Source organism: Lepus europaeus, chromosome 8 (assembly GCF_033115175.1).
Source record: "Lepus europaeus isolate LE1 chromosome 8, mLepTim1.pri, whole genome shotgun sequence".
Classification (NCBI taxonomy): Eukaryota; Metazoa; Chordata; class Mammalia; order Lagomorpha; family Leporidae; genus Lepus; species Lepus europaeus.
Window position 1 is genome coordinate 103,435,875 of NC_084834.1, and position 23,954 is coordinate 103,459,828.

The following is a 23,954-nucleotide window of genomic DNA, read 5'->3' on the forward strand; positions in this document are numbered from 1 at the left end:
TCCAGGTCTCCCATGTGGGTGCAGGGGCCCAAGCACTTCGGCCATCTTCAACTGCTTTCCCAGGCCATAGCAGAGAGCTGGATTGGAACAGGAACAGCCTGGACTAGAACTGGCACCTAAATAAGATGCTGGCCCTTCAGACCAGGGCTTTAACCTGCTGCACCACAGCGCCAGCCCCTAGATGTGCTTCTGATCCAGCTTCCTGCTAATGTGTATCCTTAGGAGCAGCAAATGATAGCTCAAGTACTTAGGTCTCTTTCACCCACATACAGGACCCAGATCAAGTTTTGGGCTCCTAGCTTCAGCCTGGCTAAACTCCGACTGTTTCAGGCCTTTGCAGAATAAATCTATATTTGGAATATTTCTGTGTATCTCTGTTTCTTTCTCTCTCTCTGCCTTAAAAATACAAGTAGGTATTTTTTAAAAAAGAGAAAATTTAGAGTAACCTAATTAAACTTTAGTGAACTAGGCATCTTTGTCATCATATAAAAGATAAAGTTCATTCATTCATATCCTGACTCTATAGATGTTGGATTCTATAAAAGAGTTATATGGTGGCATTGGACAGGTGTTGCAGACAGATTTGCTCCTGCTCTGTCTGTATCTGCCAAGTATCTGTTAAGATGACACTGATGAACTAATGGGAATTAACCAATAATACAAATTTATGGAAGTCAGAATGAGCTTAACATGTATGTATGAAAGCAAGGGTGACAGTCAGACTGAAATGGGAAACTTGAGTTGTACAGTGGTGGAAATACAGCTGGATAAATATGCAAAAATAGATTACAGGAATCCTTAGTAAATCAGAATTTATGTTGTATTCTGTAAGTTATGGGAATTGTAGTCAGAGGCAAGAAGATGTCCTCATCTGTCAACATAAGGAAGGTGTAAAGAGGGGTTTGTTTGCTTTTGGAGCAGAGATAATATGTTCAGTTTAAGACATGTTGAGTGTGAGGTGATGACATAATATGTAAATAAGAGTCCTGAGGTACTGTCAAGAGGATAGGAATTCATTTCGAGTAAAATTTAGGAGCCATGAGCATATATTAACCACTAAACTCTATTCTTAAAGGTATATTTATTAACTTGAAAGGCAGGGTGAAAGAGAGATAAGGATGTGGGAGAAGAGAGAGAGATCAATCTAGCATATGTTGGCTCAACCCCAAATGATGGCAACATCCAGGTTGGGCCAGGCCAAAGCCAGAAACCAGGAAATCCACCCAGGTCTCACACAATTGCTCTTCCAGGTACATTAACACAAAGCTAGATTGGAACTAGAATATCCAGGACTCAAATTAGCCCTTTGCAATCATTTTGTTTGTTTGGGAGTTAGGGACTTTAAAAATTAATGAGGTCTTCTCTGAAATGTTTGCTTGGGAGCTTTGAATTTAAATTTCTGTCAGTGTTGTCAGAGAAAGATTTGTCTAGACTGACTAAGGAATGAATATACAATGGAATATTTTCTTTTTTTAAAAAAAGATTTATTTATTTATTTGAGACTCAGATTGAGAGAGAGGGAGAGGGAGAGGAAGAGAGAGAGAGAGAGAGAGGTCTTCCATCTGCTGGTTTATCTCCAAGTGGTTGCAATGGCCAGAGCTGCACTGATCCGAAGCCGGGAGCCAGGAGCTTCTTCCAGGTCTCCAATGTGGGTGCAGGGACCAAAAGACTTGGGCTATCTTCTACTGCTTTCCCAGGCCATAGCAGAAAGCTGAATCAGAAGTGGATCAGGTAGGACTCGAAGCGGTGCCCATATGGGATGCCAGCACTGCAGGCAGTGGCTTTACCTGCTACACCACAGTGCCATTCCCAGAATATTTTCTTACATTAAAGAAATGAGTAACAAATATATAAACAAATAAACTCAGAGCCATCATAAAAAAAGAATACATTCTTCCTCAAATTGCTTTTATTATGTAGTTGAAATGTTATTAATTATAAACATCTAGTGTATTTCCACACAAGTGATCAAGAATGTACAGGTAAAGACATACATTGGGTAAGAATCATTACTGGTACATAAACATACTGGGATTTGGGCATGGAAACACCAGTTATGTGGCTCTAGCAGTGTCAAAGCAACCTTCAACTAACATTCACATGTATTTCCTAATTTACATTATGCTCAAAACATTGTATTTCCTTTGAGAAGCAAATGTCATAACAGAAGAACTGTGGGCAACAAAGCATTAGACTTAGCTGTAGCCTAAATGTTTCATTTTGGCACAGTGAAAGTACATTTTCCTGTTGGATTTCTGAATTAGTAAACAAAAATAACAGTTACTACTCTTTAATGATAGCCTCACTCATACCATATTTTATCTGATATTTGTTATAAAATATACGCTTGGTTTTGTTTTGTTTTGTTTTGTTTTTACAGGCAGATTGGACAGTGAAAGAGAGACAGAGAGAAAGGTCTTCCTTTTCCGTTGGCTCACCCCGCAGTAGCCGCTGTGGCTGGTGCACTGCGGCCAGCGCACCACGCTGATCCGAAGCCAGGAGCCAGGTGCCTCTCCTGGTCTCCCAGGAGGGTGCAGGGCCCAAGCACTTGGGCCGTCCTCCACTGCCTTCCAGGGCCACAGCAGAGAGCTGGCCTGGAAGAAGAGCAACTGGGACAGAATCCGGCTCCCCGACTGGGACTAGAACCCAGGGTGTTGGCGCCGCAGGAGGAGGATTAGCCTATTGAGCCCGGCCTGCTTGGTTTTGTTTTACGTATTTACTTAATTTTGAGCTTGTCCATGATTATTCAGTGAAGGCACTGCCCATATTTTTTAGAAAAGAAAGAAAGGACATATAAACCTAATACATTCTTCATATATTTGTACCATGGGACACAATCATTCATGACGTGACATAATCAGTACTTTTCTAAGTAACACTACATTTTTAGTCCTTCTTTGAATATTTTTCTTTCCTTATTTAGGAACATAATTTTTCATTAGTATGACCTCACAGGATATATTTGGGGTATATCTGATATCAAGATTTTAGCCCCAACATCCACTTTCTTTTAGCAAATAAGCTCTTTTTCAGCATGTGACATAGAACATAAAATGTATTAGAAAGTGAATGTGGTTATGGCAAAATCCAAATTCCATTTTACATGGGCGTCTAATGAGACTGACAAAATATTTCTTGAAAACAAAGTGAGTGTGATATTAATTACATAAAATATATTTGTTTACTATGAGCCCTTTGTTATTTTAATATTATGAACAAATTTCCACAAAATAAGTAATTGTTACTCAAATTATCTTTGGGATTTGATTTTTTCCCTAAAACTCACAATCTGTAAGCAAGAAATGTGTAAAGGGTGAATCATCTGATCCACGATGATTTTATTCATGAAAAAATAAATACAATGTAGAAATAAATACTTTTGTAGTAAAATATAAAAGTTTGCCCCTTGTCAAACAAATCAACATGACTGCCACGTGCCTGGCTCACCCCTGTGTCTAGTACAGGACTCTCTTAGCTGCCAGAAGGGTGTTCTTCAGTAGCATGGCCACGGTCATGGGTCCCACGCCGCCTGGCACTGGAGTGATGAAGCCGGCTTGCTTCTGAACAGCTGACAGAGGACACAGAAAGTATAATCTATTTTTAAATTTTTCTGAGAATTTCATATACTTTAGCATGACAAATGAGTGGAATTGTGCATTATGCATATAACTAACAGCCTCAAATCATTTTTAAAATGAAGTAGGCTACAACACACACACACACACACACACACACGATGCTTAGACAACCACATCTGCATACGGTATCTAAGGTGAAGGGAAAGAACACAGTAGAACCCAGTTTATAAGCTCATGCAGCTCACTTAGTTTTACCTGATGGAGAGCTACCACTCATGATTGACCCAATTACTTGTAATCCCAGTTAACTACTTCTAAAATACATGATATTGATCACAACGGGGCTGGAATATAAAAAGTTTAGCCCATATCATTAAGTTGAATTATTTTTGTTATGACAGAATTACCAAGTATGTTGTATATAATGCATTCCATTGTGAGCTGATAGAAACCATTAAATATATTTGAATTACTGAACACATATATAAACATAGTCCTGTTCAAAAGTATTAAGATGTCTTGATAAGTGAATATACTCAAAGCAAATAGCAGACAACTTTCAGCAAGTGTTATTTAAGAAGGTTTTATTTAAGAAGGTTCACACCCACAACAGTCAAGGGAAATGCTCTGTGCATTCATTCACTTGATGGCTTTTAGTGCCTCCCTGTGTGAATAAGGACAATGAAGTGTTTCCAGATGAGCTCTTTTAGAACAAAGTAAGAATGGATAATATTTTTAAATGTACAATATGACATTATTAACCATGTTACTTAGATGTATTGCCTTTTAAAAATTTGTTCATATGCACTTCTTTTTAAAAATATTTATTTATTTACTTATTTCAGAGAAACAGGGACAGAGAGATTTTTGTTCACTCCTCAAATGCACTCAAAAGGCAGGGCTGAGTCAGGCTGAAGCCAGAAGCCAGAAACTCATGCTGGGTCTCCCACATGGATGGCAGGGACCCAATCACTTGGGCCATGATCTCTTTGTTGCCTTCCAGGGTGAGCATTAGCAGGCAGATGAAATCAGAAGTGGAGCCAGGACTCAAACCCTGGCCCTGCAATATGAGATGCAGATGTCCTAAGCAACATCTTAACCAGAATGTCAAACACCTGCCCAGGCTTTCTACTTCTTAAATATTATTTTTTCTTTACAGTTTGCATTGCCCCCTTTAAAGATGGTTTATGAAATGTATCTTGTTTGAGGTGGTATAGTCCATTGGAATAATTTTTTTAAAATTATAAGAAAAATAAAGGAATAGTCTTATTTTACTTTAATAAAATTCCAAGTAGTCTTGAATACATCACACACTCAAAAAAAAAAAAAAAAAAGGAAGTCCAGCTTATTTGTGTCATGAATCTTCTAATGCTAAGTCACCAAGAAAAGACAAAAATATTATGGTTCAGAAGAGAATATTTTCATTTTGTAGAGTGTCTCTCGATCCTTGAAGCAGACCATTTCCATTGCAGTACATTGCAGTACTTCCATCCAATGTCCTCTATGCTGCAGGAACACTGGGCTGGCTCAGACACCATCCCATAAGTAGCTGGCTTTCCTTCTTTGCTCTAGCTGTTCCTTCTACCTGGGATACTCCCACCCTATCCAAAGAAGGAATTCCTAATTATCCCATAAAAGTGAACAAAATGTCACTTGTCTATATTTTTCTCAAAAACTCACCAATATCGGGGCCAGCACTGTGGTGCAGTAGGTTAATCCTCTGCCTGCAGCGCCAGCATGCCAATATGGGCACCAGTTCTCGTCCTGGCAGCTCTTTTTCTGATTCAGCTCTCTGCTGTGGCCTGGGAAAGTAGTAGAGCTTGGGCCCCTGCCCTGGCGTGGCAGACCCGGAGGAAGCTCCTGGCTCCCGGCTTTGGAGCAGCCCAGCTCCAGCTATTGTGGCCATTTGGGGGATCAAGTTGCTTTGTTCCTGGATATCAGACAAGATAAACCACTGGTCCACTCAGGTATTGTGATCCTCTCTTCCAAATTATGTTTTTACAACATGCTTATTTTTTTTTTAATTAAACTTTTATTTAATGAATATAAATTTCCAAAGTATAGCTTATGGGTTACAATGGCTTCCCCCCTCCCATAACTTCCCTCCCGCCCGCAACCCTCCCCTTTCCCGCTCCCTTTCCCCTTCCATTCATGTAAAGATTCATTTTCAATTCTCTTTGTATACAGAAGATCAGTTTAGTATATATTAGGTAAAGATTTCAACTTTTTGCCCATATAGCAACATCAAGTGAAAAAACTACCATTGGATTACTAATTATAGCATTAAATAGCAATGTACAGCACATTAAAGACAGAGATCCTACAGAATTTTTTTTTTCAAATTAATTAATTTTCTATGCCATTTCCATTTTAACACCAGGTTGTTTTTTTTTTTTTTCATTTCCAATTCTCTTTATATACAGAAGATCACTTTAGTATATAATTAGCAAAGACCTCATCAGTCTGCGCCCACACAGAAACGCAAAGTATAAAAATACCGTTTCAGTACCAGTCATAGCATCACTTGGCTTTAGACGACACATTAGGGACAGATCCCACATGGGGTGTAAGTACACAGTGACTCCTGTTGCTGATTTAACAATTTGACACTTCTGTTCATGGCGTCAGTAATCTCCCTAGGCTCTATACAACATGCTTATCATCCCATTCTTTTGCTGAAAAAAGTGAGGTTTGTGTGGGAGAAGGTGGAATTGAGTGAGCTGTTGTATGAAATAACACCTGCTGGAAACGTGTAGCTCAGTATCTGCATTTTTGCACACTTTATGGTTGACACCAACATATATTCACCCTTTTCCACTGCTTTTCACAGAATTAGACTACGCGATGGGTAATGGGCCTTCCTGTGATCTGGGCTAGAGCGTCTCTAGACATGAGTAAGCATTTAGTGGCATCAATGAAGCCCTGTAAATGACTCACTGGGCAAAAGATAACAATATTACTGTGAACACACCTCATTATTCAAAAACTTGTTTCAATTTACTTATCTTTGAAATAAAGTAGGTAGATGTGAAGGTGAAGTTTTCATTTGGTCATAAAAGGAAGACAATGATGAATTTGATTAAGAAAAAATATTAAGTCTATTCCTTTTGAAATGATTTTCAGGAGAATCCATGCCTGAGAAGGAAATTCATACTCATCTGCTGGTTAATTCTTTGACTACTTACATGAAGATCAGGAAGTGGAAGAATGTGATTTCTCAAGAAAGGTGGGAAATTAATGCCAGTGGGTACAGATATCAGCGCCTAAGAAAAGTTCTCTCTTCTATTGATTTCGCATAATTATTTCAAGGTTATCCTAAGCAGTGTGTTTATTAAGTGCTAGAGGAGACTTATGAGACAAAATTAGTCACATGAGAAAGAGTTAAAATCAATTCATGTTTGATGCTTGAAAAGCATCTTGCCCAACCATGTCTGAAAAAGTTAACAAGCGTTATATCACCAGAATAATTTCTCATTGGCTGGGCTTTCCCTTAGGGCAGACAAGGTTTGCACCTGCTTGGAAAGATGAAGCTTTTAAAGATTAATCCAATTTTTTATTGGGAACAGATGTTATACATGCCCCAGTGAGGAGAAATATGGAAGCATGATGGGGCAGTGACTTCTTTCTCTGAGATTCAGTGGGGAGTAGGTTGAAGGAGTAATTTCCATCTGAGACTTTACTGTGTGGGGAGTATGTTAAGGGAGTGTGCAGGGGAAGTAACCAAAAATTATACATATTTGAGAGTCAGGTAATAACTTTTGATTGATATCAGTGCTTTCACAAGAGACTAATGAACATATATGGCAAAATCAGGGTTAAGTTCGATTTCATAGTCACCATGATTTTAGAGTTACTGAAACTAACAACCAAGGAAAATAAAACAATCATCAAATACTATTGTCTGGGTGAAACTTGCTCTGGGAGATGAAACTTAGGTGGAAATGACTTGGTAATGTTTAAAATGAGTTCCTGAAAATAAAAAATATTTTGAGGAAAAGTAATACTTATCATGAGAACTTATTTGAATGACCTCTCTGAGAACTTTAAACCCTGTGAAATAAATTTCATAGATTTCTCTGAAAGAGCTATGGCATTGCCAGAATGATTTATATACTTAAAAATTTTTATTTATTTATTTATTTATTTATTTATTTTTATTTTTTTGACAGGCAGAGTTAGACAGTGAGAGAGAGAGACAGAGAGAAAGGTCTTCCTTCCATTGGTTCACCCCCCAAATGGCTGCTATGGCCTGTGCGCTGCGCTGATCCAAAGCCAGGAGCCAGGTGCTTCCTCCCAGTCTCCCATGTGGGTGCAGGGTCTAAGCACCTGGGCCATCCTCCATTGCCCTCCTGGGCCACAGCAGAGAGCTGGACTGGAAGAGGAGCAACTGGGACAGAATCTGGCGTCCCAACCAGGACTAGAACCCGGGGGGCCGGCGCCGCAGGTGGAGGATTAGCCAAGTGAGCTGTGGCGCCGGCCTGTACTTCTTAAATTTTGTCTCATTTAATTTTATTTACTGTGAAACAGTGTGACAGACAGACATGGAGACAGAGATTTCCCATCTGCTGCTTTACTCTCTAATGCTCACAACAGCCAGAACTAGACCAGGGCCAAACCAGGAATCTAGAACTCAGTATAGATCTTCCCTATAGGTGGCAGGGATTCAAACTCAAATATCTAAGCCATCCACTGCTGCCTCCTGTGTGTGCATTCGCAGAAGCTGGTATTGGCATCTGAGCCAGGACTCAAACCCAGGCACTTCCACATAGGATGGTGGCATTCTAACCACTATAGCAAATGCCTGCCCCACTAGCATGATTTAGAATGTTAGAGAGCCTGTGCATTTATGTGTACTATTTATTCTCGGTGAAGAGATGCTCTTCCCTTACTTCTCCATCTATGAAAATTTACTCTTCCTTCTCAGATACGACATAAATACCACTTCCTCTCTAGAGGCTAGGCTGAGTTAACTGTTCATTCACTGATTTATGAGATTTGTATACTGCAATTTGCAATCACAGAGTATGTGACTGTTGGAACCTACTGAACAATGAAGACAAACTGCCTATGCCTCCTCCACTGCAAGGCTCTGAAATGCACCACGTGAATCACTGTCTGAAGTAAGAGATGTTTCTAAGGGTGGGGAAGGAGTGTTCCACAGGTAAACAGGGTGGAGGGTGTTTAAAGACTGGTTGAAATTCACTGCTTCAGTGAGGCTACATTGTACAGTGGTGGCCTTAGGTTCCCAGTCAAGTCCAGAAAACCCAGTGTACAGATGCTTTTCATTCTTCTGCTTCACTGCTGCTAATGTCCCATTGGCCAAAGAGAGTCACATGATCAAGTCCAAATTCAAAGCCTTGGGTTAGGAAGATTGGCAGAGTCTCATTGCAAAGGGGATAGGCAAACAGGAACAGAAGACATGTGTGACCTTCTTTATTTTATAATTTATAGTAGTCTCTCAGCTCCTACTCTACTATAGAAGCCATCCAACCTGCTGCCAGATTCATCCTTTAAAACACAGATTGGATCATTTCAGCTTTCAAACATTTTATGGATCTTCAATGTCTCTAGGATAAAATATAAATCCTTTGTCATGGCAATAAAGACGTTTTAAAATCTGGCCCAACATCTGTGCCTTGCATCACTTCCTAGCCCTATACTTGATTATTCACTGTTCCCACACATGCAACAAACTGGCCCAGATAGATTCACAACAAATGTTTCTTGAGCAAGGCAAACATAGTTATTGTAGTTAGCGAGATATAATTATCTAAATAATAATTTAGCTATGGTTATAATGTATTCTACAAATGAAATGTCTACTGCACTGTGGATACATTTGGAGGACTTAACTGATTCTGAGTATATGTGGCAAATCTATGCCAAACTTTTCCAGGTGATACAGAAAGATGAACAACACAGTGTGTTCTTTTTGGAGAAGGTAGAGAGAGGAAGCTGCTTTTACTCTTGGGAACACAGCAAGAAAGTTAGTAAAGTAACATGTAAGAATAAAGAGGAGTAGTTGTATGTGATAGCACGAAAGAAGTAGGTAGTGCTCAGTCCAGGTACAGCCTCATAGATATTTTGCTAAGACCAATAGTCAAAGTATTTTAATCTTTGAGGAAAAATGTATTTTGCAGCAGCATAAAATTAAATTGGGAACCTGTCTTTTAAAAAAAAAGATTTATTTCTTAGAAAGGCAGAGTTACAGAGATAGAAGGAGAGACAAAATGAGACAGAGACAGAAAGAGAGAGGGAGGGAGGGAGAGAGAGAGAGAGAGAGAGATCGAGAGATCGAGAGATCATTCATCTGCTGGTTCACCCCCAAATGGCTGTAACAACCTTGGCTGGGCCAGGCTAAAGCCAGGAGCCAGGAGCTTCATGCGGGTCTCCCAGATGGATGCAAGGGCCCAAGTACCTAGATCATCCTCTGCTGCTTTCCCAGGTGCATTAACAAGCAGTTGGACTAGAAGTGGCACAGTCAGGCCTTGAAACCAGTTCCCATATGGGATGTGGCATTACAGGTGGTGGCTGAACCTGCTATACCACAATGCCAGTCCCAGAAATTTACTGTCTTATGTGGTACATTTTTCTAAAGAAGTGCTTATCACCTAAGGTAGGGAAAAGAGGAGAACTACAAAAATAACATCAAGTATAATGTGTTAAGAATGAATTCAAGTTATTGTAGGAGCATCAGACAAGGAACAGAAATCATGTATGGGCGTCAGTGAATGATTCATAAAGTTACAGAAAAGCTCCAATACCTGATGGATGTCTGGGGATGGTAGGGGCAGGGAAGGGAGAGAAAAAGCACTATAGAGAGGGAAGAATAAAAGCAAAAGGTTGTTCAGACTTGACAATGAAATCGGATGTAATGGAGGTGCTTAAAGAAGTTCATTATGACAAAATCATATGATGAACACAGGGAGAAGAAAGACATGAAGCTAGGAATGTGGTGGTCCCAGGCTGAATGACTCTGAGGGGAGGGTGTAGGTCATTTAGCTGGGGTTACTGTGTTCAAGGTGAATCAGATTTTAAGAAAGGCTTCTGCAAAAGAATTTGACTGTTTACATATTAAGGAACGGCTAGTTTTGTAAGGTACAGAATTTTAGGGAAAAAATATATATACTACTAAATAACTTTCATCTCACATTTCAGTTTCAGATTCTTGCAAATCAATAAATTATTACCTGAGAAATCCTCTTCCAGACTGGAATGCATATCCATTCTTTACGTTCCCTTTACCCCACCGTAAACAGAGTCTTACAAAGTTCATGGAAACTGTGTATTATGAAAAAACTTTGCATGGATTTCAAGAATTTTTACCACAAAAATAAATTTATCTTTCAATTTCAGGTTTCCAAACTGTTTGAAGACCTCTTATATGGGGGACTATTTTTTTTCTGCTATTATCTACAGATTTCAAAAAGGAAGAACAGGCTTAGCTTCATATCATTTATAATATTTCTACCTACAGATAACTATTTTTCAATATCAAGATAAGATCAATAGGTGTGGAGCAAAACTTATGTCACATTTAACCTTTGAGGCAATGATAGGGATGGTGGAAGAAAGTAGGGGTCCAATATATGTGTATGTCCCCCCAACCCAAAGATGACATATGGTCACATGATATGGACAGATCACTTGTGAAGGATGCTAGCAGTAACCTCAGGGACGTTAAAATGACTTTTAACAACCTAAGTAAGAATAAAAGAGCAGCCTGTGTTGTGACGTAGTGGGTTAACCCACCACCTGTGACACTGGCAACCCATAGGAGTGCAAGTTTGTGTATAGGTGATGCACTTCTGATCCAGCTCCCTGCTAACAGCATGGGGAAAGCAATGGAAGATGATCCAACTGTTGGGCCCCTGCTACCCATGTGGGAAACCCAGAGGAAGCTCCTGGTTCCTGGCTTTGGGTGAGACCATTTGGGGAATGAATCAGATAGAAGATTCTCTCTCTCTCTCTCTAACTCTTTCAAATAAATAAGTAAATCCTAAAAAAAAATTTAAAAAATGCATGACCATTAAGCTTTTGGCAATCCATGCTTCCTAACAGGGTACTCTGTTTATGTGTTCTGTGTCATGGCTTCCTCTGCAAACTTATATTTCCAGGTTCCCAGGGCCTGGCCCTTTAATAATCCAAAGTCTCATCTAAAATGCTTTTTAATGCTCTCTAATTCCTTGATAGATAATGTTCTGACTTCAGTACATTATATATTACTTCACAGATCCCCAGTAGTGATTTTCAGACATATGCAAACAGAATTAATTTTGCTACTATACTTTGGAAACTGCATATTCCGGCAAAGGTAAAGAATATTCTGTGTCCTATAAACCTATTTTTTGGACAGAAAGTTTTTTAAAAGGCTGTTCCATTTTTCTTTCTATCTTGTCAGATTCTCTGTCACTTTTAAAGAAGTACCCTGTGGTCCATGTCAGATTTCCAACCATGCAAAAAGTAATTTCTAACAAATGTGACAACCACCTCCCCTAAAAGGAAGAAGGATAATCGTGTAACTGGGACAAGGCAGCAGAATATAAAAGTCTTGCTTCTCTCTTGTGAATTACAGCTGCCAGCGTACATATGTAATTGTCTAAATTAAATGTTTGGAGGACTTTCCCATGCTTCTAAGTGCATAGCCTCTCAGACATATGCACTATAATGAAGGGGAGACAAGCTTGAGGAAAATGAAGTACAGGAATAACAACCAGAAAAACCTGAATGGTGTAGGACTGGAAAATTGTCTGGCTCAGGAGGTAACACAGAAAATATTCCACTTCCTCATGTGGTTGACATAAAAATGACACTCAAAAGCATGATGAACCAGAGAGAGCAAACTGTTTCTGAATAAGTGAACTCTTGACAGTTGCAAGGGGCCAGAATATCCAGAGACAATTTACTACACTTCCTCTAAATTTGTGTCTGGTTGTCTGACTGCTGAGGTTGCCCCAAGTTTTCTACACATTCTATCTCAAGATGCTCATTATCGCAGCTTCCTGTGGACTGTAGTAGGGCAGAGAGGACTGTTGTACTCATGGGGTAGATGAGAATAAGACTCCCATTTACATGTCTATGCCATTGTGGTGACTTTATCAGACAGTGAACTGTATTTACAAGGACTTCTCTGAAGTACTTCCTTTGCAACTGGAATCTGTAGGGTGGCTCAGTTTTTGTTGTTGTTGTTGCTTTTATTCTATTTTTAAAGATTTATTTATTTGAAAGGCAGAGTCACACACACACACACACACAGAGAGAGAGAGAGAGAGAGAGAGAGAGAGAGAGAAGGAGAGAGAAAGAGATCTTCCACCTGCTGGTTCACTCCCCAAATGGCCACAATGGCTGGGGCTGGGCCATGCCAAAGCTAAAAGCCTGTAACTTCATCCAGGTCTCCCACATTGGGCCATCTTCCACTGCTTTACCAGGTGCTCGAGCAGGGAGTTGGATAAGAGGTAGAGCAGCCAGGACTGGAACTGGTGCCCACATGGGATGCTGGCATTTCAGTCAGCAGCTTAAGCTACAGAGCAGATCCTGGACTCTGTTACCTTTATTTTAAATCCAATAAATAACTGGCTAACTGCATCATAAATGTGAATATCTAAAAACAAAAACTCTCATGCCAATTAGACCTCACTGCATGAGGTCAGATAGCAAATCAATCACCTGATCAAAGTTTCTTTTTTAAAAAATTTTTTTAAAAGATTTATTTATTTATTTGAAAGAGAGAAAGAGAGGCTGAGAGAGAGAGGTCTTCCATCCACTGGTTCACTCCCCAATTGGCCACAACGGCTGGAGCTGCGCTGATCTGAAGCCAGGAGCTAGGAGCTTCTTCCGGGTCTCCCATGTGGGTGCTGGGGCCCAAGAACTTGGGTTATCTTCCACCGCTTTCCCAGGCCATAGCAGAGAGCTGGATTGGAAGTGGAGCAGCTGGGACTTGAACTGGCATGCATATGGGATGCCAGTACTTCAGGCAGCAGCTTTACCCGCTATGCCACAGCACCGGCCCCCTGATCAAAGTTTCAAATTGCTTTTTGTAAACTCTGCCCGTGATCTCTCAGAGACGGCTTCTTTCTGACTTTTGATGGTGTCAGCCACCATTGCCAATTTCCACTTTGGTAGGCAATATTTCTGCTGTGATAATTCTGGTAACTCTATTGTGAAACAGGAAAATGACTATAAAATTTTATTCCCTTTCATAATGTATTTTTAAAAAAAAAAAACCTTTATCTACTCCTGTCATCCTTCCCAATCCTTTGTCTTCCCTCCCTAATTAGTTTCCCTTATGCTGCTGACAATTCCTATCAGAGTAGCAAATCTGTAAACTAGAAAGGCTGTTTGGCGAATCCTCCAAATCTCTTGGTAGAGTCTTGTTCTCAGTAGTCTTCCATAATCAACCCAACATAAGAAGAGATAAAACTGCCTCCCATAAATATCTATATTTTAATATGAGTCACTGGGCAGGTGTGGCAGTACAAAGAGGTAAGCCACTTCTTAGACACCAGAATCTCACATTGAAGTGGCAATTCCACTTCTGGCTCCTCTGCTTCCCATTCAGCTTCCTGCTAATACACCTGGAAGGGCAGCAGATGATGACCCAAGTACATAGGTTTCTGCCATACACATGGGGGACTTGGATGGAATTCCTGGCTCCTGTTTCCACTTGGTCCAGCCTCAGCTGTTGTGGGTATCTGGGAGTAAACCAGTGGAAGAAAGATCTTCTCTGCCCACTGAGTGTGTGTGTGTGTGTGTGTGTGAGAGACAGTCTTCCAATAAATAATAAATAATCTTTTTTAAATGAGGCACTGAAAAACAACTGCAAAAAATCTCATTGTAGTACAAAAAAAGATGAAAATTTGCAGAGGCATCAGACACTTCCCTCCTTCCTCTGTGAATGTATTTTCTTATGTGCCAACTCTAGGTGTTCTCTATGGAGGTAGATCATTCAAAGGCAAATGCATGCTACTGGGTAGAATATCTCAGAAAGTTGATGTTAAAGACATATACTTCACCATGACCATCTTGTCCATATTGTAATTGTTGTAACAACAGAGACAACTAGCTTGGTGAGCAGAGGGACTGCATGGTAGCCATCATTGGTCCCAGTGGTTTTTTTATTTTTATTTTTATTTTTGACAGGCAGAGTGGACAGTAGAGAGAGAGACAGAGAGAAACGTCTTCCTTTTGCCTTGTTCAACCTCCAATGGCCGCCGCGGTAGGCGCGCTGCGGCCGGCGCACCGCGCTGATCCGATGGCAGGAGCCAGGTGCTTCTCCTGGTCTCCCATGGGGTGCAGAGCCCAAGGACTTGGGCCATCCTCCACTGCACTCCCTGGCCACAGCAGAGAGCTGGCCTGGAAGAGGGGCAACCGGGACAGGATCGGTGCCCCGACCGGGACTAGAACCCGGTGTGCCGGCGCTGCAAGGCGGAGGATTAGCCTATTGAGCCGCAGCGCCAGCCGGTCCCAGTGGTTTTATGAAGTGTTCTGTGTAAGTACTAGGACCACAGTATTAGGATCTTTTCCAGAGAGGCTTTTGCAATCTTCATCAACTTTTTCAAAATAATTACCTCTGGGTTAAAGTATTAGGTCTTCTATTATATTAAAATGAGACTTCTGGGCTGTCTTATAAATCATCTATAACAAAAAGGCTGATATTTTGAGTCAAATTGATCAACCATTAACACGAAAAATTGAGTGGATAGGCAGTCATTGTTATTTGGTTTTTTACAGTATCATGGATTAACTATTCTGAAAAACTGATACAGTTTTTAATTTTTTAAAAAAATTTTTGACAGAGTAAGACAGTGTGAGAGAAAGACAGGGAGAGAGTTATAGACTGTGAGAGAGAGACAGAAAGGTCTCCCTTTTTCCATTGGTTCACTCCCCTAATGGCCGCCACGGCCAGTGCTGTGCACCAATACAAAGCCAGGAGCCGGGTGCTTCCTCCCGGTCTCCCATGTGGTTGCAGGGACCCAAGCACTTGGGCCATCCTCCACTGCCCTCCCGGGCCACAGCAGAGAGCTGGACTGGAAGAGGAGCAACTGGGACTAGTACCTGGTACCCCAACCAGGACTAGAACCCAGGGTGCTGGCGCCACAGGCAGAGGATTAACCAAGTGAGCCACGGTGCTGGCCCTAGTACAGTTTTTAACAATCTTGTTTCCTTGAAAATAAGTAATATGTTTTTACTTTCCAGTGCTTTAGAATATATGGGAGGATAAGCAGTGCCCAAGTCACTTCCAAAAGTGGCTTACTGTAGTTTAGAGGCTTATATAATCTAGAAAAATATGGACTTTATCTATTATGTTGATGCCTAATATGAACTAGCACTCAATGAGTACATGCTGACTAAATCAATGAATGAATCAATGGATGTATTATTAATGGATGTAGGCTGTTGTAGATGAATATTGTGTTTGCTGCTACCTTGAGTCAGAGCTTGTGTTCTCATGAAAGCAATTTTAGGGAATTACTTCTTTTTTTTTTTTTTTTTTTTTTTTTGACAGGCAGAGTGGACAGTAGAGGGAGACAGAGAGAAAGGTCTTCCTTTTTGCCATTGGTTCACCCTCCAATGGCCGCCGCGGTAGGCGCGCTGCGGCCAGCGCACTGCGCTGTTCCGATGGCAGGAGCCAGGTGCTTCTCCTGGTCTCCCATGGGGTGCAGGGCCCAGGAACTTGGGCCATCCTCCACTGCACTCCCTGGCCACAGCAGAGAGCTGGCCTGGAAGAGGTGCAACCGGGACAGGATCGGTGCCCCGACCGGGACTAGAACCCAGTGTGCCGGCGCCGCAAGCGGAGGATTAGCCTGTTAAGCCACGGCGCCGGCCAGGGAATTACTTCTATAAAATAAGAGTGATACTAAATATTTTTAGTATAGAGATATTCATACAAATGAATACTAAAAATGCTGAGACTTGGTGTGGGATGGAGATTCAAAAGAAATGTATAAGAAATTTCCCTTACAGGGCTGGAAGATTTGAAGGAGAACAACTATATAAAAGTACAAGGCAGTATAGGATTAACAGAAAAATGAATAAAGTAGATGAAACCATCTATGGTTGTTTGGAGAAGATGCAAAAAGCATGGATAATCATTAAAGTTAATTCAAATGATAGTTGGGTAAAAAATAGGACCAGACAAGAGCTGAGGCCAGAAAAGTAATGAGGAACATGTCTGTAATTGAAGAGTGATGGTATACACTTCTGGGTTAGTAGTGCAGTAGGGATGGGGAGAAAGGGTGAATAATGTGCACACACACATTGTTTTCTGCCAGGTATTATGCTCAGCAATCTACACACATTAATTAGCTCATGTAAGGTGATTATTTCATTTCATCTTCACAACAACTTTATAAGATAGGTATTATCTCAGTTTTTCAGATGATAAAATCGAGTCTCAGAGAGGTGAAGTGATTTACCTAAGATCGTAATTGGTTTAAGTAACAGAGCTAGGATTCAAACCTAAGTCAGTTGGACTCCAAAGCAGTCTTTCATAACAGATTGGACACAATATAAAAAGACTAGGTTGAGGCTTCAAATGTAGAGCATTACAGGAAGAGACAGCATAGATGAAAACTGAATAAAAAGCACTCCTGAGTTTTTTGTCCCATCTACTGTAGTTTCTTAGAAGACGGATACTAGACTTACATGGAATTACTGATTCTCTTATGTTCTCATGTTGACTGATGGGTTGGAATTTTGAGGAACAATTCTGAACAACTGGAAGTCTATAGGGTCCCCTTTGTGAGAGAGATTTTTGCCCACTAGAAAATCTTCTGAAAAATGCAAGACAAGTCTGCAACTATTTGGGGCACATTCGTGATTGGTGTAGGGGAATGTCTGGCCCATAGGCTGTATAAAGCCAATGAAATCATTTGGTCAGGCCCTGCCAGGACACAGGTGGGACTCAAAATTCAATAAACCTATAGCAGGACAAAATTTTTAAGGATTTATTTATTTACTTGTTTGAAAGAATTACAGAGAGAAAGGGAGAGACAGAGAGAGAGATCTTTCATCCACTGGTTCACTCACTCCCCAGCTGGCCACAATAGCCAGGGCTGGGTCAGGCTGAAGCCAGGAACCAGGAGCTTTTTCTCTCCTACCTAGATGCAAGGGCCCAAGCTCTTGGGCCATCCTCCACTGGTTTCCCAGGTGCATTAGCAGGGAGCTGGATTGGAACTGAAGCAGTCAGGATTCAAACCAGCACTCATATGGGATGCCAGTGCTTCAGACAGCAGCTTAACCTGCTGTGCCACAGTGCCAGCCCCAGGACAATTTTTAAGTTAATAATTTTGTATGGCCCTCGGTTGATATAATGAATACCCAACTGGCATGATCCTTGGGAGAAAACAGGTTCCCCACTCCTACTTCTTCCCTTCCCACTACAAACCTTGTTGGGCCTACTATTGAGTACATAAGAACCTTTGTAATTCTTCCTCCCTGCTTTTGATCTGTTTCTTCCCCCTTGAAAGAGTCCCCTTCTTCTCTTCTGTCTATTCTCTACCAAGTATACCTACTTGGGTGAAATTCATTGTCCCTAAGATTCATCTCAAAAGGATTCTAGAACTGGCATCTCCACTCTTGTTTATTCCCAAACCCTTAGAGTCATATTTGATTCTTCTCTTTTTGTCATATCATTAAACTGATCATTACAAGTCTCCTTTTAAATTATATCTACCATCTAACCACCTGTGAACATTTTCACCCATTACCACTTGGGTCCACACCCCAGCATTTCTTATTTGGATAATTACAATAGTCTTATATAAGGTACCCCTATTTAAACCTTTAGTCTTCTACAGTGTGTAGGTTATTCAGTAGCCTATTAAAGACCCTATTAAATCAGAAAAAAATGTCACTTCTTTGTCTCAAATTCATTAATGGCTGTTTATTGCACTTAGACTAAAATCCAAATTCCTTTCCATACTTCATACGAAGTGACACTCCTGCTCCTACTTATTTGACTTTTGCCCTACTTTCTCACCTTTATTTACTATGTCCAATAACAACGCCTCCCTGCAAATCTTCAAAAACACCAAGATCTCTGCCTTTGCTGCTCCATTTGCCTGAAACACTATTTCCTCATATTCCCACATGGCGCTGTTCTTCATTTCAGGTTAGCAGTGAGCCTTCCTGGGCTTCCCTCTAAGCAACTCCACCCTATCATTCTTTATTCCCCCTTTTTCTTGCTTTATTTTTGCAACACTAAACACTCATATTTTAATAGGTATATGCATATTTATTCATTATTATATCTGTATTTCTTTAGAAAAAAATACTTATTCATTCATTCATTCTTTTGAAAAGCAGAGTGACAGAGAAAGAGGGAGAGACAAGACAAGAGATCATCCATCCACTGGTTAACTCCCCAGTTGCCTGCCACAGCCAGGGCTGGGTCAGATCAAAATCCAGATCTCCCATTAGCGTGGCAGGAACCCACATTCTTGGCCCATCATCTGCTGCCTCTCAGGCACATTAGCAGGAAGCTGGATCAGAAATGTGGAGTAGTCAGGATTCCAATCAGCATTCTGATGTAGGATGCAGGCATCTCAAGGGTTGATTTAAATTACTGTGCCATCACATCTTCCTCTTAACTTTTTAAAGATTTATTTACATATTTATTTGAAAAGCAACGTGTCAGAGAGAAAAAGCGAGAGAACAAGAAAGATATCAGAGAGATAGAGATAGAGATAGAGATAGAGAGAGAGAGAGAGAGAGATTGAGAATCTTCCATCTGCTAGTTCATTCCCCAAATGCCCCTAATAACCACAGCTAAACCAATCTGAAGCCAGGAGCCAAGAACTCCAACTGAGATTCTCACATGGGTGGCAGGGGCCCAAGTATTCGGGCCATCATCCTCTGCCTCTGAGGTGTATTAGTGGAAAGCTGGATTCAAGTGACTGCTACTCTGATACAGGATGCTTACTATTTTATAATTTTAAAGCAACAAAGAGAAGAAAGTTCCTGTTAGATATTAACCTTACCTATTTTGACTTTGAGAAAAATGCCTATATTACTGTTCTTCCTTCTTATCCCTTTGCTTCCTTTCCACCAGTTCTACTCACACCATGATATTCCTTGTTCGGGTACAGGCCAATGAGTGGTGAGGTGTGGTCAGAGTTGGAAGACAGGGAGAAGAGATGCAGGCAAGGAGCAGACATTCCAGTTCTTTTTATTACATAGCCATCCCTGCAGAATGCATCATAAAACAGAAGCAAAGCTATTAAAGCTCCAAGAGATCATGGAAACATCTGTGTGTTACCTATGCAGTATTAATGAGGTCTGAGAGTTCACCAACATGAGCTGGGATAACTGAAGTACAGCAGGGGAAGTCACTAATTAGATGGTTCCGCTGACCAAGCCCATCTGGTGACCTGTTTTTAACCCTCTGTTGTAAAAGCAGGGTCATGAGGAGCTTCTGCACCGGGGATCACAGATTGCCTTCTAGGCTGTTATTCACCATTCTACCACATAACCACCTATTTCTACCTATTGAGAATACAGCCTGCTTTGTCAGAAATGTATGGAGTTTCTTGTAAATGTAAAACAGAAAATGGCTTAAAAAATTGTAGGTGAAGGGTATGTCCCCTTTGCTAAATAACTATGTAGAAAAATCTAATTTTTTAAATCAGTTATTTACAGTATGATATTAGTAACAAGACACAATTCTTAGACACACTAATTATGATCAGACACAATTGAACAATCATGTAGTGGAGGTGGTTATGGCATGGGATATGAATTTAAACTACAAAACCATTAATTTCATGAAATTTTATTAGACAAAAGATAAACATAGGCAGTACTCAGTATTTCAGAGCAGTGTGACCATAAAAATGACAGTTGAGAGGCCCATGTTGTGCTGCAGTGGGTTAAGCCATTGCTTGCTATGCTCACATCACATATGGGTGCTGGTTCAAGTCCTGATTGCTTTATTTCCAATCTAGTTCCCTGATAATGTGCCTGAGAAAGCAGCGGAAGATGACTTAGGTGTGTGGGCCCCTGTTATCCTTGTAGGAGAGTAGGATGGAACTTCTTGCAAGGGCCTGGCCCAGCCTAGCCAAGGTGACAAATCTGGAGTGAACCAGTGAATGGAAGATCTCTCCCTGTCTGTCCTGTCTCTGAACTCCGCCTTTCAAATTAAGAAATAATTTTTTAATGACAGTTGAAACAGAGAAAAGAAATATTAAAATCAACAGGGATGAGGGTGAGTTTGTGGCTCAGGTTAAGCCGTCTCCTGTGACACCAGCACCCCATATGAGCACTGGTTCTAGTCCCAGCTGCTCCATTTCTGATTCAGCTTCCTGCTAATGCTCCTGGGGAAGCAAAGGAGGATGGCTCAAGTTCTTGGGCTCCTGCATCCACATGTGAGACCTGGGTAGAGTTCCAGGCTCCTGGCTTCTGCCTAGCCCAGTCCCAGCTGTTGTGGATATTTGGAGACTGAACCAGCAAATAGGAAATCTATCTGTTTCTCTCTGTCTCTGCCTCTCTTTCTATAACTCTGCCTTTCAAACAAATAAGTCTTTAAAAATGATAATCAATGTGAGAAATTATGTTTGTTCTATGAGCTTTAAAAAACTTTAGCCAAACAAAAAGTCTTACTGTGGTTAATAAATGTACAGGGAGCTAAAAATGGTGAGCTGATATTTATTCAGTACACCATAATTGAAAACATTGAGAATTAAAGTGTTTTATTCTTTGGTAAAAATTTCCTCAAGAATACATGGTGCTTGGCTTGTCTGGTCATAGAACTTATGATTAAGAGCAAGCATATTTTCTAGGCCTTGGCAAATTATCAGATTTCTTCCTAGGTTTGCATCAGCTTCCAATGTTCTAACCTTAGGCCTTTCAGTGTCATGAAATATCTCTGAGAACTCCTTTCCAGGGAAGTTTGCTGCCAGTGTCACTTCCGCTTTTCATCAAAACCACTTTACTCACAACATACAGTGCTAAGTCTTTCCCATCAATGCAATCTAAATGGCTCACCCAGTTTCTTTTATTAATGAGCCAAGATTTCAGCAAGGACAATTTACTTAACATTTGATTTTACCTACATCCATTATGTTTATCTTGGATGCTATACTATATAGCTCAGTGAAACTTTCACCGATACTCACAAAGCACCATCCTTTCTCTGTGGCAATTTGCAGCCAATGCTTCCTGTGAGTTTTGCAGCATAACCCAAATTAAAGTTCCTCCCTCTCGGTTGGGAGAACATCTCTCACCTCAGGTGAAGTCCTGATGAACAACCTGCAGAACAACATGTCAAAACCTATCTCCTGCCTACTACTATAGGTGGCTGAGTCATGGCCTCACTGGCAAGGGCTTCTTTACCAAAACCAGGTTGTCACAAGTGCTCTGGCTCCAAGAACCAGCAGGGTAGCAAGAGAAATACTTGCGATTGCATGGGCATATTTTATGATATGATGAGAAAACACTGGCCTTCCTTCCAAGGGTTTCTATGTTTTTTTAAATTTATTTATTTGAAAGGTAGACTTATAGAGAAGGAGGGAGACATGGGGAGAGAAAAAAGGGGGGAGGGAGGGAGAGAGAGAGAGAGAGAGAGAGAGAATCTTCTATCTGCTGGTTCACTCTCAAAATGACTACAATGGCCAGGGCCAGGAGCCAGGAACTTCAACCAGGTCTCCCACATGGGTACAAGGATCCATGGGTGCATTGGATCATCTTGTGCTGCTTTTAGAGGTACATAAGTAGGGAGCTGGATTGAAAGTGGGGCAGCCAGGATTTTTTTTTATTTTTAAAAAATATTTATTCATTCATTAATTCATTTATTTAAAAGGCAGAGTTAAAGGGAGAGGGAGAGAGAGGAAGAGACAGAAAGAGAGATCTTATATCCACTGGTTCACTTCCCAAATGGTCTTAATGACCAAGGCTGTGCCAGCCAAAGCCAGTAGCCAGTAGTTTCACCCTGGTCTCCCACATTGGTGCAGGAACCCAAGGACTTGGGCCATCTTCCAATGCCCTTGTAGGCACAGTAGCAGGGAGCTGGATCAGAAGCAGATCAGCCAGGACTCGAGCCAGCATCCACATGAGATTCCAGAATCACAGGTGGTAGCTTAAAACCCTATGCCACAGCACTGACCCAGTTTCTGTATTTTCACATGATCATTTGGTAGCACTCTGTTGAATTTCTAGATGTACAAAATATTAGAATTGACAGAGACACTGATACACAGTTATGCCTATTATTCATGGGGAATACATTTCAAGACCCCCAGTGGAGGCCCAAAACTGCAGATAACACTGCATCCAAATAAACTATGCCTTTCTTTCCCCTTTACATACATACCTACAATAGTTTAATTTATAAAGTAGGTACAAAAAGGTATTAAGAATAACTGATAACAAAATATAAACATTATAATAAAATTATATGAATGTGTTTTCTCTCAAAATACCTTATAGACTGCACTAAGCCTTCTTGTAGGGATGTGGGATGATTCAATGTTGTGGTTGAACACAGGCAACTGAAACCATAAGGGGGCACTATTGCAATCGCTATTGTGTAACTGATAATGCAGATGGCCAGGAAGGTATCCAGCAAAGGTCTAGGTACAAAATAACCTCATCCGCCTCCCAGTCCAGTGTTCTTTCCTGTTCCTCTTATATTTTTTTTTCTGTGCCATTTCCTTTTAGAATTTTGATATATACTTGCAAAGAAGACCCACAATGTGATTTAATAAATATTGCCAGGTAGGGCAGTCTGCAACCCAAAATGTACATCTTTATGTGCCATTAAGCATACACAGCCATAGAGAAAGGCTGTTTTAAAGTGCTTTCAGTTTGCACCCACACATAAACACAAAGTGTAAAAATACTGTTTCAGTACTAGTTATAGCATCACTGCACATTGGACAACCCATTAAGGACAGATCCCACATGGGACATAAGTACACAGTGACTCTTGATGTTGATTTAACAATTTAACACTCTTGTTTATGGCATCAGTAATCTCCCTAGGCCCTAGTCATGAGTTGCCGAGGCTATGGAAGCCTTTAGGGTTCGCTGACTTCGATCTTATTCTGACAGGGTCATAGTCAAAGTGGAAGTTCTCTCCTCCCTTCAGAGAAAGATACCTCTTACCTTGAATGCCCCTTTCTTTCCACTGGGATCACACTCGCTGAGATCCTTCATTTAGGTCTTCTTTTTTTTTTTTTTTTTTCCAGAGTGTCTTGGCTTTCCATGCCTACAATACTCTCATGGGCTCTTCAGCCAGATGCGAATGCCTTAAGGGCTGATTCTGAGGCCAGAGTGCTATTTAGGACATCTATCATTCTATGAGTCTGCTGTGTCTCCCCCTTCCCATGTTGGATCGTTCTCTCCCTTTTTGATTCTATCAGTTAGTATTAGCAGACACTT

At 40.8% G+C, this 23,954-nt stretch overlaps 1 protein-coding gene across 8 annotated transcripts in view; it reads right to left on the reverse strand.

The window, feature by feature from the left end:
• Positions 1-1,899: 1,899 nt before the first annotated feature.
• The window catches only part of MTHFD2L (methylenetetrahydrofolate dehydrogenase (NADP+ dependent) 2 like), a 158,318-nt gene continuing 136,263 nt past the window's right edge, over positions 1,900-23,954 (reverse strand). For all 8 annotated transcript variants that reach the window (XM_062198684.1, XM_062198679.1, XM_062198675.1 and 5 more), the window contains one exon: positions 1,900-3,568. In XM_062198684.1, coding sequence (XP_062054668.1) covers positions 3,456-3,568 — 113 coding nt within the window. In that variant the 3' untranslated portion in view covers positions 1,900-3,455. The remainder of the gene's footprint in view (positions 3,569-23,954) is intronic.